At 37.5% G+C, this 16,904-nt stretch overlaps 1 protein-coding gene across 1 annotated transcript in view; it reads left to right on the top strand.

Annotated features, from left to right (window-relative positions):
- The window catches only part of Taok1 (TAO kinase 1), an 88,667-nt gene that overhangs the window by 41,849 nt on the left and 29,914 nt on the right, over positions 1 to 16,904 (top strand). The window contains exons 8-11 of the mRNA XM_031354046.1: positions 1,470 to 1,566; positions 3,573 to 3,686; positions 9,016 to 9,107; positions 15,141 to 15,234. Of these exons, the coding sequence (XP_031209906.1) occupies positions 1,470 to 1,566; positions 3,573 to 3,686; positions 9,016 to 9,107; positions 15,141 to 15,234 (397 nt within the window). The remainder of the gene's footprint in view (positions 1 to 1,469; positions 1,567 to 3,572; positions 3,687 to 9,015; positions 9,108 to 15,140; positions 15,235 to 16,904) is intronic.

Here is a 16,904-nt window from a genome sequence, read left to right as displayed (position 1 = left end):
AAAAAAAAAAAAAACCACAAACTAAAAGTTAAATAGATAGATATAATTTTTTTATTTTTTTTGTCTTTTGTTGTTTTTCGAGACAGGGTTTCTCTGTGTAGCTCTGGCTGTCCTGGAACTCACTGTGTAGACCAGGCTGGCCTTGAACTCAGAAATCTGCCTGCCTCTGCCTCCCAAGTGCTGGGATTAAAGGTGTGCGCCAACCACCACCCAGTGATATAAATAAATTTTGAGACAGGGTCTCTCTATGTTATATTGGATGCCCTGAAACTCACTACTTAAACCCAGCTGGCCTTTAAGTCATAGAATACCTGCTTTTGTGTTCTGCCACTATCTCTGGCTCTACTCATTGTTTATTAAAGTATTAGAAAAAATAATAATTCAGTTAGTTTATTTAAACACTGTAAATACTAACTAAATATAAAATTTTGCAGAAAGTACAAAATTCTTAGCCTTTTCCATTTTCTTCACACGAAATTTGGTATGCTTAAAAAATAGGCAAATTTTCTCTCATTGAAATTTTATATGTATTTTTCTGAATTCTTTGTTGTTGTTGTTTGGAGACAGGGTTTCTCTGTGTAGCTCTGGCTGTCCTGGAACTCACTCTGTAGACTAGGCTGGCCTCGAACTCAGAAATCCGCCTGCCTCTGCTTCCCAAGTGCTGGGATTAAAGGCATGTGCCACCATTGCCTGGCTATTTTTCTGAATTCTATATCATTCAGTTTGATCTGTTGTTCTGTTAATAAATATTAAAAATAAAATGGGATTATCATGTTACTTTCTTTTACAGTCATCAAGTTAATTGTTCAATATTGTTAAGCTTGGAAGAACATTTAGCTGATGAGTACATATTAACACGTGTCATAAATGTATACTAGTTATAAAGTTTAGTAGCCTTGCTTTATTACCATGGAAATTGTTTCTTGCTAAATGTCTGCTTTTTAAAAATTAACCCTTGTATGGGTTGGGGAAATAGCTCAGTGAATAAGCCACTACTGCGCAAATCATGAGAACTTAAGTAAAAGTTAGTCATGGTATTGTGCTTCCATAGTTCCAGTGCTCCACAGGGAAATATAAGTAGAGAGAGGAGGCTGTGGAATAGCTAACGTGGCATGGTATAGAAAAGCAAATACCAAAGAGACTCTTCCTCAAACAAAGTAGGAGGAAAGGATCAGTGTTACTCTAACTACACATGCACTGGTGCACACACACATGCACACACCATCCACACCAATAACAATGTGTCACGTTTTATAGGCCTACATATTTTTAAAACTAAGATTAAAGCCAGATGGAAGATGGAAGCCAGAGGATAACTTGAAGGAGTTGGTTCTCTCTTTTCACTATGTAGGTTCAGAGCATTCAACTCTTAGCCCTGAAGCTTGCAATTTACCTACCAACTCATCTTTATATATTTTTAAAACAAAAATATTCTGTGTGATTATTTTCAAATAAATTTCTACTTTCAGTTCATAAAAAGCCATTACAAGAAGTGGAAATAGCAGCAATTACACATGGTGCTCTCCAGGGATTAGCTTATTTACATTCTCATACCATGATCCATAGGTAAGTGACTCAAAACATCATATATTGACAACCAAATGGATTGTTGAATTTATCAGTTTTACAGAGTTGAATGTCTCTGGTTTTGGTTACTTTAGTCAAATAGAGTTATATACTCTTCACACTATTTAGATTGTTCATATATTAGAAAAAACACAGTATATACTTGATCTGTTTAGAATAATTGTTACTTAGGTCTGTGTGTGTTGCTACTTTTCCTAAAGCGCATGTATTTTATGGAACTTAACTGTAGAGATACCTAATTTGCAAACTGGAAGGGATATTCAGGATCATAAAGTCTGTCTTCTTGTACAATTAATGCCTTAATTTGTGACTATGATCTCTTTAAGATTGCAAGGCCAAATAGATTAGAGTTTGAATTTAATGGATCTTTTTTCCCTGTTAACTAATAATAGCAGATTTGTTTCATTGATTCCATGACATGGACGAAAACCTTTTTAATTCTGAACATAAACCCCTAATCATCTTGATAAAATTATATTGCCATTAGAGTTAAGCCATTCTGTAATCTAGTTTTAGTTTTGTCTGTTTCACATAGATACTTGCATTTAAAAAATGGTGTATGTGATCCAGGTAGTAAACATTAAACTAGACAGTCATTTTGTGTTAATGGATTATCATTATTTTTAGATGAGGGTAAGTGAAATCTAAGAGAAATTCCTATAGTAGCAAGTGAAGCAGTGGCCGAATTGGAATTAGAATGTATTTTCTTATCTCCAAAGTACCACCTATGCATAAGGCCAGCGAATCCCTAGTACCACACACAAAAAAAACAATCACAGGGAGAAAGTACTTTCCCATTTATAAAGAAAAAACACAATTAAAGTGTACTATACTTAGTATAACGTGTATAAGAATTCATAAGTCTTGTAAATGCTTTTTCTTTTTCAAGTTTTTTAAACTGATGTAGGGGGCTGATGAGATGGCTCAGTGGTTGAGAACACTGGTTGCTTTTCCAGAGGTCCTAAGTTCAATTCCCAGCAATCACATTGTGGCTCACAACCATCTGTAAAGGGATCTGATCCCTTCTTCAAGCGTGCAGGTGTATATGCAGACAGAGCACCCCTACATTTAAAATTAATTAATTAATTTATATATAAAAAGTTAAGTAGGTATTCTAGCACCTATGGAACATATAGTCCTGTTGTGTAAATGTCCATATACCTTAGCTTAGTTTGGATAGTGTACTTGCTGTTTCAGAAAAGTAATGAACTTGGGGTCGTTGATAGTATATTATCCATGTGCTTCAGTTTTCACGTTTAATTGGAAACTCTGTGAAAATTTGAGAAACTGGGTGAGTCATAGTTTTGTTATAAATTGAGTTTGGAAGATAAGATTCTTGACTATCTTTCCTTTTTTTTTTTAAGATTTATTTTATTTTATGTGTATGAGTACACTGTAGCTGTACAGATGACTGTGAGCCATCATGTGTGTGGCTGCTGGGAATTGAACTCAGGACCTCTGCTGGCCCTGCTCACTTCAGCCCTGCTCTTAATTCACTGTAGCTGTCTTCAGACGCACCATTAGAGGGCATCCGATCTCATTACGGTGGTTGTGAGCCATCACGTGGTTGCTGGGATCCAGACTCAGGACCTTCGGAAGAGTAGTCAGTGCTCTTACCTGCTGAGCCATCTCACCAGCCCTATGTTTCCTTTTCTAAAGAAAAATGTTTTAACATTTCCTTTAGGGGAAATATAGAACTCTTATGAATTCAAAGCTGTTGTCCATAGACATAAACAAGCTCAAAGATATGCAGTGTAATATAGTTGACTGATTTCTTTTTATTGCTTTGTTAACTATTCTGTTGTTAGCATATTTATACTTGAATTCTGTTTTTGTTGTCTAATTTCTTTTATTACTATGTGAAATTATTGTGGCACTTGATTACTTTTTATTTTTAATTATCTTACAATATTTTTCTTTTTTATCATTTTTAAATGCAATCTAATGAAGGAAAGCTGAATAATTTTTTGTGTCCCTTAAACCAGAGATATCAAAGCAGGAAATATCCTTCTGACAGAACCAGGCCAAGTGAAACTTGCTGACTTTGGATCTGCTTCCATGGCCTCCCCTGCCAATTCTTTTGTGGGAACACCATATTGGTAAGTCTTATCTGATATTGATGGGAATTATACTTTCTGAGGTGTTATTTTCCTGAAAATATACTATCATTTTTATACATAATTTTAAATATGGATTTACAGGTTTGCCTTTGCAACTGCTTTTTTGTCTTTTCCTTTTTCATTCATCTTTTTTGAAAATTAGATATATTCTTATTTACATTTCAAATGTTCTCCTCTTTTCTGGTTTCCCCTCCAAAGACCCCCATCCTTTCTCCCTTCCTCCGGCTTACCAACCCATCCTCTTCTGCTTCCTGGTCCTGGCATTCCTCTATACTGGGGCATAGAGCCTTCACAGGACCTTTCCTCCCACTGGTGACTGACAAGGCCATCCTCTACTACATATGCGGCTAGAGCATGGGTTCCACCATGTGTATTCTTTGATTGGTGGTTTAGTCCCTGGGAGATCTGGGAGTACTGGTTGGTTCATATTGTTGTTCCTCCTATGGGGTTGCAAACCCCTTTAGCTTTTTCGGTCCTTTCTCTAGTTCTCTGTTGGGGATCCTGTGCTCAGTCCAATGGTTGGCTGAGAACCTCCACTGGTAGAGCCCCTCAGGAGACAGCTATATCAGGCTCCTATCATCAAGCACTTGTTGACATCCACAATAGTGTCTGGGTTTGGTGACTGTATATGTGATGGATCCCCAGGTGGGGCAGTGTCTGGATGGCCTTTCCTTCAGTCTCTGCTCCACACTTTGTCTCTGTAACTCCTCCCATGGGTATTCTGTACCACCTTCTAAGAAGGACCGAAGTATCCACACTTTGGTCTTCCTTCTTCTTGAGCTTCATGTGGTCTATGAATTGTATCTTGGCTATTCGGAGCTTCTGGGCTGATATCCACTTATCAGTGAGTGTATACCATGTGTGTTCTTTTGTGATTGGTTTATCTCACTCAGGATGATATTTTCTAGTTCCATCCATTTGCCTAAGAATTTTATGAATTCATTGTTTTTAATAGCTGAGTAGTACTCCATTGTGTAGATGTACCACATTTTCTGTATCTATTCCTCTGTTGAGGGACATCTGGGTTGTTTCCAGTTTCTGGCTATTATAAATAAGGCTGCTATGAACATAGTGGAGCATGTGTCCTTATTACATGTTGGAGCATCTTCTGGCTATATGCCCAGGAATGGTATAGCTGGGCCCTCAGGTAGTACTATGTCCAATTTCCTGAAGAACCACCAAACTGATTTCCAGATTGGTTGTACCAGCTTACAATTCCACCAGCATCTGCTGTCACCTGAGTTTTTGATCTTACATTCTCAATGGTGTAAGGTAGAATCTCAGAGTTGTTTTGATTGACATTTCCCTGATGACTAAGGATTTTGAACATTTCTTTAGGTGCTTCTCAGCCATTTGGTATTCCTCAGTTGAGAATTCTGGGTGCCCTTGCATTTAGAGCATAGATGTCCAGAATAGAATTTTTCTTGGTAGATTTTTTTTCTTTGAGCATGAAGTGTCCTTCCTTATCCTTTATACACACACACACACACACACACACACACACACACACACACACACACACACACACACGCACGCACGCACGCACGCACGCACGCATATACACACATGCATATATATATATATATATATATATATATATATATATATATATATATATAAAACATTTGGTTAAAAGCCGATTTTATGGGATATTAGAATGGCCACTTCTGCTTGTTTCTTGGGACCATTTGCTTGGAAAATTGTTTTCTAGCCCTTTACTCTGAGGTGGTGTTTGTCTTTGATGCTGAGGTGCGTTTTTTGTATGCAGCAAAATGCTGGGTCCAGTTTACGTATCTTATCTGTGTCTTTTTATTGGGGGATTGAGTCCATTGTTAAGGGATATTAAGGAATAGTGATTGTTGCTCCCTGTTATTTATTGATGTTATTTTTATGTTTGTGTGGTTATCTTCTATTGGGTTTGTTGAAAGAGTACTTTCTTGCTTTTTCCATGGTGTAGTTTCCCTCCTTGTGTTGACATTTTCCATCTATTATCCTTTGAAGGGCTGGATTTGTGGAAAGATATTGTGTAAATTTGATTTTGTCATGGAATATCTTGGTTTCTCCATCTGTGGTAATTGAGAGTTTTGCTGGGTATAGTAGCCTAGGTTGGCATTTGTGTTCTCTTAGGGTCTATATGAGATCTCCCCAGGATCTTTTCATAATCTCTGGTGAGAAGTCTGGTATAATTCTGATAGTCCTGCCTTTCTTTATATGTTACTTGACCTTTTTCCCTTACTGCTTTTAATAGTTTTTGTTTGTTTAGTGCATTTGTTGTTTTGATTATTATGTGACAGGAGGGATTTCTTTTCTGGTTCAATCTTACTTGGAGTTCTGTAGGCTTCTTGTATGTTCATGGACATCTCTTTCTTTAGGTTAGGGAAGTGTTCTTCTATAATTTTGTTGAAGATGTTTACTGGTCCTTTAAGTTGGGAATCTTCACTCTCTTCTATACCTGTTATCCTAGGTTTGGTCTTCTTGTGTTCTGGATTTCCTGGTTGTATTGGGGTTAGGAGCTTTTTGCATTTTGTATTTTCTTTGACTGTTGTGTCAATGTTTTCTATGAGATTCACTCTTCAATCTCTTGTATTCTGTTGGTGATACTTGCATCTGTGACTCCTGATCTCTTTCCTAGGTTTTCTATCTCCAGTGTTGTCTCTCCCTTTGTGATTTCTTTTGTTTCTATTTCCATTTTTATTTTTATTTTTAAAAAAGTTTTTTTTTTTGTTTTGTTTTTTGTTTTTTGTTTTTCGAGACGGGGTTTTTCTGTATAGCCCTGGCTGTCCTGTAACTCACTCTGTAGACCAGGCTGGCCTCGAACTCAGAAATCTGCCTACCTCTGCCTCCCAAGTGCTGGGATTAAAGACATGCGCCACCACCGCCCAGCTCTATTTCCATTTTTAGATCCTGGATGGTTTTATTCAATTCCTTCACCTGTTGTTTATGTCCTTCTTAAATTCCTCTATCATCATCAGATGTGATTTTAAATCAGTCTTGCTTTTCCTGTGTGTTGGGGTAACCAGGGTTCACTGCGGTGGGAAAATTGGGTTCTAATGATGCCAGGTAGTCTTGGTTTCTGTTGCTTATGTTCTTGCGCTTGCATTTCTCCATCTGGTTATCTCTGTTGTTATCTGGTCTTGCCCTCCTGCAAGCCTGTGTGTCTGTACTCCTGGGAGATAGTTCTCTCAGGGAAGAATTTAGGTATGGAGAGCTATGGTACAGGGTCAGCTCTGGGGTACAGACAGAGACCAAAAGGATCCTGTCCCCAGCTGATCCCTAGTTCCTGTGTCCTGATGGCTCTGTGAGTGTCCCTCTTGGGCCAGGAATTTGAGCAGAAATATTGGTCTTACCCATGCTCGCAGGTGTGTAGGCACTCCTGGGAGACCAGCTCTCTCCTGGCAGTATTTATGTATGCACCTCTGTTGCACATGATTAACTCTGGGCACAGATGGAGACCAGAAGACTCCTGTCCCTGGCAGCCCCTTGGTTTCTGTGTCCTGAGGGTTCCAGGCCAGTTTCTCTGAGCAGCAGCGGTGGTCCTACCTGCATTCACAGTCCTGTTTGCACTCCTGGGAGGCTTACTCCTCCCTGGGGCCATTTGGGTATGGAGCCCTATAGCAGAGGACCTGCTACAAGTGGAGACAGAAACTGGAAGGCTCTTCATTCATCTTTTTATCCTTTCCAAATTTACTTTCATACTATTCTATGTATTGTGTATTAGGTGTGGGCGTTGAACATTGCTAATAGTCAAATAGAGGCCATATAAGCATTCAAATAGATATAATATTCAAGTAGATCATACATATATAATATTCAAATAGATGTCATATAAACAGTAACAAATTTCCTTTAAATTTTCTTTTTAAAATAAATTTTGAAGTTTGTGTCTTTGAATGTAAGCCACATATATTGGGGTGACCTTATAGACCAGAAGAATGTGTCAAATCTCTTGGACCTCCTTTCTGGAGACCTTCTTTCAGGTTGCTCCTTATTGATTTGAAACAACAGGCATCCCTGGTCCTTGCTTCTGATTTATGAAAATATATTTATTTTGTCTCAATCGTTACGTAGACTGGTAGTTGAATTGGAGGGGTTTTGTTGTTTTTAATTTTCTGCTTGTGGAATTTTAGATGTATATAAACATAGAAGTATGATGAGAACCTTCTTCCCAGTTACCCAGTTACCTTACCACAGGGTTACTTCTGCCTTCCATACTCTCATTTCTTTCTACCCCAGTTACTTTTATTGAAATTCTAGCTATTGTCAACTCTGGTCTAGGAATAATTTTATATGTATCTGGAAATGACAATTTGTAAGAAATAACATTTTAGATAGTTAAACTTCCATGTGCCATCTTTGTTTATTCTGAAAATACTGCCTTTGGTTCACTGCATCCTTTTTCTTATCTATATTTGAAATCTCTCATATTTTATAAAGGAAAGACTTCCTATAGTGGTAACATTGTTCTGGGATGTAAAGTCTCAAAAGCATATTAGAGAGAAATTTTGTGTCTGTCCAATTTCTTTCTTCTTTTCTTTTTTTTTTTTAAAGAATTATTTATTTATGTATCTGAGTACATTGTTGCTGTCTGTCTTCAGACACACCAGAAGAGGGCATCAGATCTCATTACAGATGGTTGTGAGCCACCATGTGGTTGCTAGGAATTGAACTCAGGACCTCTGAAAGAGCAGTCAGTGAGTGCTCTTAACTGCTGAGCCATCTCTCTAGCCCGACTGTTCCAGTTTTACTTTTTTGTTTTTGTTTTTGTTTTGTTGTTGTTGTTGTTGTTTTGAGACAGGGTTTCTCTGTAGCCCTGGCTGTCCTGGAACTCACTCTGTAGACCAGGCTGGCCTCACTCAGAAATCTGCCTGTCTCTGCCCCCCAAGTGCTGGGATTATAGGCGTGCGCCACCACTGCACAGCCTGACTATCCAGTTTTAAAAGAAACATTAAAGGGTCAGGATTCAATTTCATGGATAGGCCTTGTGTCTTCCTTTGCATTTCAGGTTAAAAAAAAAAAAATAAGCTGACAGTGTTGTAAAATTTAGTATTTAAAGGAAATATTAGAATTTTGTAATGTAACCCCACCCCGGGATGGTCCCTTTGGAATGCTGTTACATGATTATGACAAATGGTGAGAATGGATCTCATGTTTTCCAGGCACTGATAAATACATATCTAGCTTCTAATTTCTTACTGTAACAATTCTTATGTTTATAAATATTGCCTGAGGTTCAAATCAATGTTGTTTATGTTAATGGAACTTAAATTCTCAAACTTTAAGTTGATTGAATATTTATTGTATGTTTTAGGATGGCCCCCGAAGTAATTTTAGCCATGGATGAAGGACAGTATGATGGCAAAGTTGATGTATGGTCTCTTGGAATAACATGTATTGAATTAGGTAAGCATTGGTTTTTATTACTAGGAATTAACTTTTTTGTTTTGTTTTATTTTGGTTTTGGTTTTTTTTTTTTGAAACAGGATCTCAGGCTGGCCTCAGATTAATAAAGCTTCACCTGCCTCTGCCTTCCAAAAGTTAAGATCAAAAAATGTATGTCACCATACCTAGCTGATTAAGTTTTGATTCAGTGTTTTATTTCAATTAATATGTTAGATTTTTATCTTAGATCTCAATTTTTAAGAATTTATTTATTGCTGGGCGGTGGTGGTACACGCCTTTAATCCTAGTACTTGGGAGACAGAGGCAGGCAGATTTCTGAGTTCAAGGCCAGCCTGGTCTACAGACTGAGTTCCAGGACAGCCAGGGCTACACAGAGAAACCCTCTCTCAAAAAACAAAAACAAAAAAAATAAAGTTAAAAACAAAAAAAAAGAATTTATTTATTATATGTGTATGGGTATTTTTTGTCTGCATTTATGTCTAAATGTCATATGTATGCCTGGTGTCTAAGGAGACCAGAACAGAGGGTGTTGGATCCCTGGACCTGTAGTTACAGACAGTTTTGAACTTCTATTTGAATTCTAGGAATTGAACTCAGATCTTCTGGAAGAGCAACCAGTTCTCTTATCCACTGAGCCATCTTTTCAGCCCCAGATTTAAGGGGAAAAATAAATCATTTAAAGCTTTTGCTTTGGGGCTGGTGAGATGGCTCAGCGGGTAAGAGCACCGACTGCTCTTTTGAAGGTCCTGAGTTCAAATCCCAGCAAGCACATAGTGGCTCAGAACCGTCTGTTATGAGATCTGATGTCCTCTTCTGGTGCGTCTGAAGTCACCTACAGGATACTTATATATAATAATAAATAAATCTTTGGGCCAGAGCAAGCAGGACTGAACGAGCAGGGTCTAATGGAGCGAGCTTTGATTGTCTGCTAGTTTTTATATTAATGTAGAATGTATTAGTTTAAATATATTTGCTGTTAAGTCTAAAATAATTTTTCACTGTGGTCTTAAATTTCAGCTGATGTTAAAGTTTAACACTTAGAATATACCTACTCCATATTTATTATCTATAGAAGGTTTTTTAATCATGAATTAATTACTACTATATAAGTTACTTTTTTTTTTTAATGATTTGTTGTTTTATTTTATTTTATGTATATGAGTACACTGTAGCTGTACAGACGGCCATGAGCCATGTGTGTGGCTGCTGGGAATTGAACTCAGGACCTTCTGCCTGCCCCTCTTGCTCAGGCCCTGCTCGCTCTGGCTCTGCATAATCTACTGCAGCTGTCTTCAGATGCACCAGAAGAGGGCGTCCGATCTCATTACGGGTGGTTGTGAGCCACCATGTGGTTGCTGGGATCCGAACTCAGGACCTTCGGAAGAGCAGTCAGTGCTCTTACCCGCTGAGCCATCTCGCCAGCCGCCATAAGTTACTTTTAAGATTAGAAATTAGATGTCCATTTTTGCCCTGGTTGGATAGGCTTTAACTCCTGTTCCTGTAGAGACTGAGTCAGGAGGATTGCACATTGAAGGTCTGCTTGACAAGATACTGAATTCAAAGTAGGCTGGGAAATTTAGTAAGACCTGCAAAAACAACAATCAAAACAAAACCTTTAATCCCTGCATTTAGGAGGCAGAGGCAGGTGGATCTTTGCATTTGAGGCCAGCCTGGTCTACACAGTGGGTTCTAGGGCAGCAAGGGCTATGGAGAGAGATAGAAACCCTGTAGCTAAAAACCAAAAGCCAAACCAAAACAGAACTCAAAAGACTAAGGATAGGTACATGTCCAGCATGCATATGTCCCTTTGTTTAATTTCTGGTGTACCTGAGAGGTGAAAAATGTTGTCAGGCTACATAATTTTAACAGTTTGATTTCTTTTTTAAAACACAATAAGCCAGACTTAATTCAAGTGAAACCATAGTGATTATAGATATGCAGTTCAGTTTGGAGTTGGAAATGCATATGTACAAGACCTCTGAAAAAAAAGGCCAGGCATTTGCCACTATGCCTTTATTAATCCTAGCACTGGGAACAGATTTCTGTGAGATTGAGACCAACTTGGTCTACATAGTGGGAGTGAGTTCCAGGGTAACTAGTACTGCAAAGCAAGAGCCTGTCTTATAAAAAAATAATAATTAAATAAGTTCTTTGTTTAGAAGAAGTAGTAACTCAAAAGAATTTGTGATGATGGAGGTGTAATTTGGTTGATAGATTACTTGTCTAGAACTCATGAAGCCTTGGGTTTGATAACCAGAAACAAGGCATGGCGGCATATGTTTGTAATTTCATTACTCAAGAGAATCAGGAGTTCAGGGTCATATTCAGCTGCATGGTGATTTAGAACCTAAACTGGCCTCTATGAGATTCTAATAGATAGATAGATAGATAGATAGATAGATAGATAGATAGATAGATAGATAGATAGATAGATAGGTAGAGAAAGAGAGAGAGAGAGAGAGAGAGAGAGAGAGAGAGAGAGAGAGAGAGAGAGAGAGAGAGAGAAAAAGACAGATAGTTTTCGAGATCCTGATGGCACATACTGGTACCAGTGTTTGGGTGGAAGGTTTAGGAGGACTTTAATTTGGCTTACATAGTGATGTATAAATCATTCTGAGTTACATAGGGATATAATAAATTTAAAAAAATAATTAAAAAATATTTTGAATCTCATTATGTACACCAGGCTTGCCTGGAACTTATAGAGTTCCTCCTACTTCTGCCTCCTACGTGCTGGGATTAAAGGTATGTGTCACCATGCCCAGCCAAAAGAAAAAAAGGTATTTTGTATGTTTGTTTGTTTTTTACTAGAAATATCAGTTGAAGTACCGGATATTCTACATAAGCTCTATAGGTAGAATTTCTGCCTAGAATGAAGCTCTGGGTTTGATTCCCCAGAATGAGACAGGATGATCAGAAATTCAAAGTTATCTTTAGCTTCATAGCAAGTTTGAGCCTATTTTGTACTACAAACCCAGAAGAGGAGAGTCAGTTGAATCTGCCAAATTGAAGACCTCATTAATAACATAAATGGATGTTATTCTTTCATTAATTCTAAATATCTTCAGTGAACCTTACCTCTTTCCTTATCCTAGTCTTATGGTACTTTGTGAATAGAATATGGATATCTGCTAGCCAGTGAACCATACTAACCTAGTATGGATGTCAGACACAAATAAATGAGGAGTGAGTTCATAGTGTGCGAATTCAGAAATGGATGAAGAGTCCAGTGTGGAGATTAAAAAGGCCCAGTAGAGTTACTAATGCATTCATTTCTGGAGAATACTTAATTTATCAGGGACCAAGGGAGGTAGGGAAGTATAGAGTTAGCGGCCATAGAGGCAATCCTTATTTTGGGTTAACCTAGTATAATGATAGAGCCTAATAAAAATGATAGATTTTTTTTTCCTAATGAGGTATTCCTCATGGTAGAGAAGAGAACTGGTTTGGTTGAGGTGTCAGACAAGGAAAAGAAGTTATTCTCACTGTGTTTGGAACGGAATGGAGGATTGGCAGAGTGTGGCAGCAGAAATGGTACCATGGTTACATTTTAAAGCAGCTTATCAAGTAAACTTTAAAGGCTTGGTATGCTGGTTTATGCCTGTAGTCACAGCACTTGGGAGGCTAAGAGGAGTGCCATGATTTCTAGGTAAGCCTGCCCCGCAGAATGAGACTAAGATGGAGAGAAGAGAAGAGAAGGGGAGGGAGGAGGTGACAGGAATAAAATTGACCATTGTTAAAGTTCAGAATAATAAATACTGTGGTTAGGGATTGGAATTTGAGATGAAATACTGAATTTTTTTCTTTTGGTTTTTGTTGTCTGTGTTTAAGTATGTAGTACTGACTATCCTGGAGTTTATATTTACTATGTAGACGAGGCTGCCTGAGTCTGCCTCCTGAGTGCTGGGATTTAAGCCATCCACCACCACACCCACCTATTATTTTCAAGAGTAATGTGGAAATGTTTTGTGTATCTGTTATGTTTATGCATGTGTTCCTTAATTTTGTCCATTGAGAATATGTAAAATTGGACCAGAGAGATTACTTAGCTCTTGAGAGCCCTTGGTGCTTTTATTGAGAACCAGATCTCAATTCTTAGCCTTCTCACATCATGTGTCTTAGAAGTACTTGTAATTCCAGCACTAGAGGTTCTGACACCATCTGGTATCAGTGGTTTTCTGCACATATTTGTTCTGTCAAAGGATAGCTCTGGGGGAGTCTTTTCTCTACTTATGCAGAATTTGGGGGTTGCACTCACGTCATCAGGTGTGGTGCTTTCACCCAGTGAGTCATCTCCCCCAACTGTCACCTTTAGAAATGGGAATAATCTAAACTCAAAATGAACAAAAAAGAGAATAATAAAGATCAAAGTAGAAACTCAGTTAAGCAGAAAATTGAAAAATATAGAAAGTCTAATTCTTTATGAAGATCATTAAAATTGATCTTTTCATTTAGGTTAGAAAAAGAAGATACAAATCTCTGATATTAGGAGTAAAAGAAGCCAGGTGTGATAGCTTACATTTATAAATCCCAAAGTTTAGGAAGCTGAAGGTAGGTGGATCACCATGGTTTAGAGCCAGACTGGCCATACATGATGAGTTCCAGGATAGCCTGGGCTGGGGAGTGAGACCTTGTCTAAAAAATAAAATCAAAGTGAGGAACTATGAATAAGAAGTAATAATTAGTATTGATTATTGAAAGTAAGATACCAGTAGCAGTTAAGAGTTCATACTACTTTTGGGGATCCGACATCTTTTGATTTCTGTAGAATACTCATTTGTATACAGACAAAACCAGGTAATTTAAAAGTAGAAATAAAAATAAAAATAATACAGTGCCTGGGAAGATGCCTCTGTGGATAAGAGTACTTGCTTTGTAAACATGATCTGAGTACAAATCCCTGGCACCCAGCATGCTGTATCTAGGAATAACTGCACATGCCTATTATCCTAGCACTGAACGTGAGAAACCGGCAAATGCCTAGAACTTGCTACAGACAGTTTCTAGTTCAGTAAAAGACCCTGTGTTAGGACAATAAGGTTGAAAGCAATACAGGAAGACACCAGTCCATATGCAAAGGAATGCATAACCACAATGCACCCTCCCTAAAATATATGGAAATATGAACAATTTTTTTTGTCTAAATTTGAGAATTCAGTAAACCAAAGACACAAATTACTAAAACTACATAGAGTAGCTAGGCAATGGTAGCAGCAGTGCATGCTTTTAATCTCAACACTCAGGAGGCATTGGCAGGTGGATCTCTTGAGTTTGAGGCCAGCCTGGTCTTCAGAGCAAGTTCAGGAAAGCCAGATCTGCAAAGAGAAACCCTGTCTCAAAAAACCAAACAATGGAAAACAAAAACCAAAAAAACCAAACCCGACATAGAGCATGATTGGGCCTTTGGAACAAAACAGTGGGGTTTGGTATCAGATGGCATAATTTAATAATTAGGTGGCATAATTTAATACATGTGTGGTTTTTAAGAAAATGTTCTTGTATTTTGAAGTGTTTAGGGATGGTGGGCCATTAGAGTAGTAGTTTATTCTCAGTTGATTCATACTGCAAAGTTCTTTGTAGTCAGGCATAGTAGCCCACACCTTTATTCCCAGCACCTGAGAAGCAGAGGCAAATGGATCTTTGAGGGTTTGAAGCCCAGCCTGGTCTACAGAGCAAGCTCCAAGAGGACAGCAGAGCTATTCAGAGAGACCCTATCTCAAAAAACAGAAAAACAAAAAGGTCTTTCTACAATTTTCTATTAAGTTTAAAGTTGTTTTCAAAATATGTTCTTAAAAACTTGATGAACAGGGCTGGAGAGATGGCTCTTCCAGAGGTCCTGAGGTCTGAGTTCAATTCCCAGCAACCACATGGTTACTCACAACCATCTATAATGGGATTTGATGCCCTCTTCTGGTGTGTCTGAAGACAGTGACAGTGTACTCATATAAATAAATCTTTTAAAAAAAAGACTTGATCAACATTTAAGTATCCTTATATATTCACATTTTAACAAAGATTTTCTCTCTTTTGTAGCTGAGAGGAAGCCTCCTTTATTTAATATGAATGCAATGAGTGCCTTATATCACATAGCCCAAAATGAATCCCCTACACTACAATCTAATGAATGGTGAGTATTCCCACAAGATATGATTAATGTTTTGAAAAGTTTGTAAATATTGATGCAATAATAGATCATTATGAAAATAACTTAATTTTATATAAATAAAAGAAAGGTTACTTTTCCTTTCAATTTTAGGGACACAGATACCCTCTGATAGCTTTTTAAGCATTAATATTTTGTAACTAAAATGAATAGATTGTTGTAACTTGTAATTGTTTGAAGACTAGATTTTAATTTATATTGTATAAGACATGGGTGAAATGTTTTAATTCTTTGAAAATTATATAATTTAAAACCTTGGGAACAATCTAGTTAAATATGTTAGTCATATTGCTCTGATTTTTCTTCTAGTGTATTAACTATTGATTTGATAAAACTTCATGTAAAACAGTATATGGAGAAGCAATTAACAGTTTTGGATAGAATTGTTATGAGTTGATGAAATTGTGCACTAGTTACTTTTCTCATTGCTATAACAATTTATGTGACAAAAGCAACTTAAAGGAGAGTTTATCACAGTTTGAGTGTACAGTCTATCATGATGGGGAAGGCATGATAGTAGGAGCATGAGGGAGCTGGTTATATTGTGCATCCTCTTGAGGGAAGAGTTGGAAAGCGATAGATGCTGGAGCACCACTTGATTTGTCCCATTTATTCATTCTGGGACCCCAGCTCATGGGATGATGCTATCTACCTACATTCAGCGTCTGACTTCCTCAATTAATACTTTCTGGGAGCATCATCATAGACCCACTAAGAGGCATATTTCCAGGGTGATTATACATCCTGTCTAGTTGTTAGGATTAAAACCACTATTTTGTCCCTAAAGTTGCATTTTCATTTTATAATGCAAAATATATTAGTCTATCTCTGAATGTTCCCATAGTCTTTAACAGTTCCAACATTATACAAAATGTATAAAGTCTATTCGGACTTGTCAGGTAAACTCTTATTTTTGACCACTTGTGTAACAAAAAAACAAGTCTCATTTTTCATAATTTCAGCGTTTGGGAGGCAAGATTGCTACAAATTCAAAGCCAACCTGAACTACATTGTGAAACCCTATCTCAAAAAGCAGCAGGAATGTGTTGTCCTTTTTGAACATTGGAGATACATATTGTGTAATCACTTAGCTCCCATAATAATGCTATAAGGACACAGTAAAGGCTTTTAATATCTTAAAAATATATATTAGTTTTCTAAATTTAGTGGAAGTCTTATTCTTTTGGTCAGGAGCAGCAAATACTTAGGTATTTAAAAATGTTCTTCTCCCCCGGTCTACAGAGTGAGTTACAGGACTATACAGAGAAACTTTATCTTGAAAACCTTCCTCCCCAAAAAATCCTCTTTTCAGGCCGGAGAGATGGCTCCGTGGTTAAGAGCTGCTATTCCAGAGGTCCTGAGTTCGATTCCCAGCAACTACATGGTGGCTCACAACCATCTGTATTGGGATCTGATGCCCTATTCTGGTATATCTGAAAACAGCTACAGTGTACTTATATAAATAAAATAGATTTAAAAAAGAAAAATAAATCCTCTTTTCTGTAGAGAATAAAAATTTTGTTCTAAAACATACTCTATAGAAAACAATCCAAGAAGAGACTTAAAGACAGGGAAGAGGCCAGGCGGTTGTGGTGCACGCCTATAATCCCAGCACTTGGGAGTCAGAGGCAAGT

This window comes from Mastomys coucha, unplaced genomic scaffold, assembly GCF_008632895.1.
Source record: "Mastomys coucha isolate ucsf_1 unplaced genomic scaffold, UCSF_Mcou_1 pScaffold5, whole genome shotgun sequence".
NCBI classification, from domain to species: domain Eukaryota; kingdom Metazoa; phylum Chordata; class Mammalia; order Rodentia; family Muridae; genus Mastomys; species Mastomys coucha.
The sequence above is the reverse complement of the archived record's forward strand: the minus strand, read 5'-3'. Positions and strand labels throughout refer to the sequence as shown.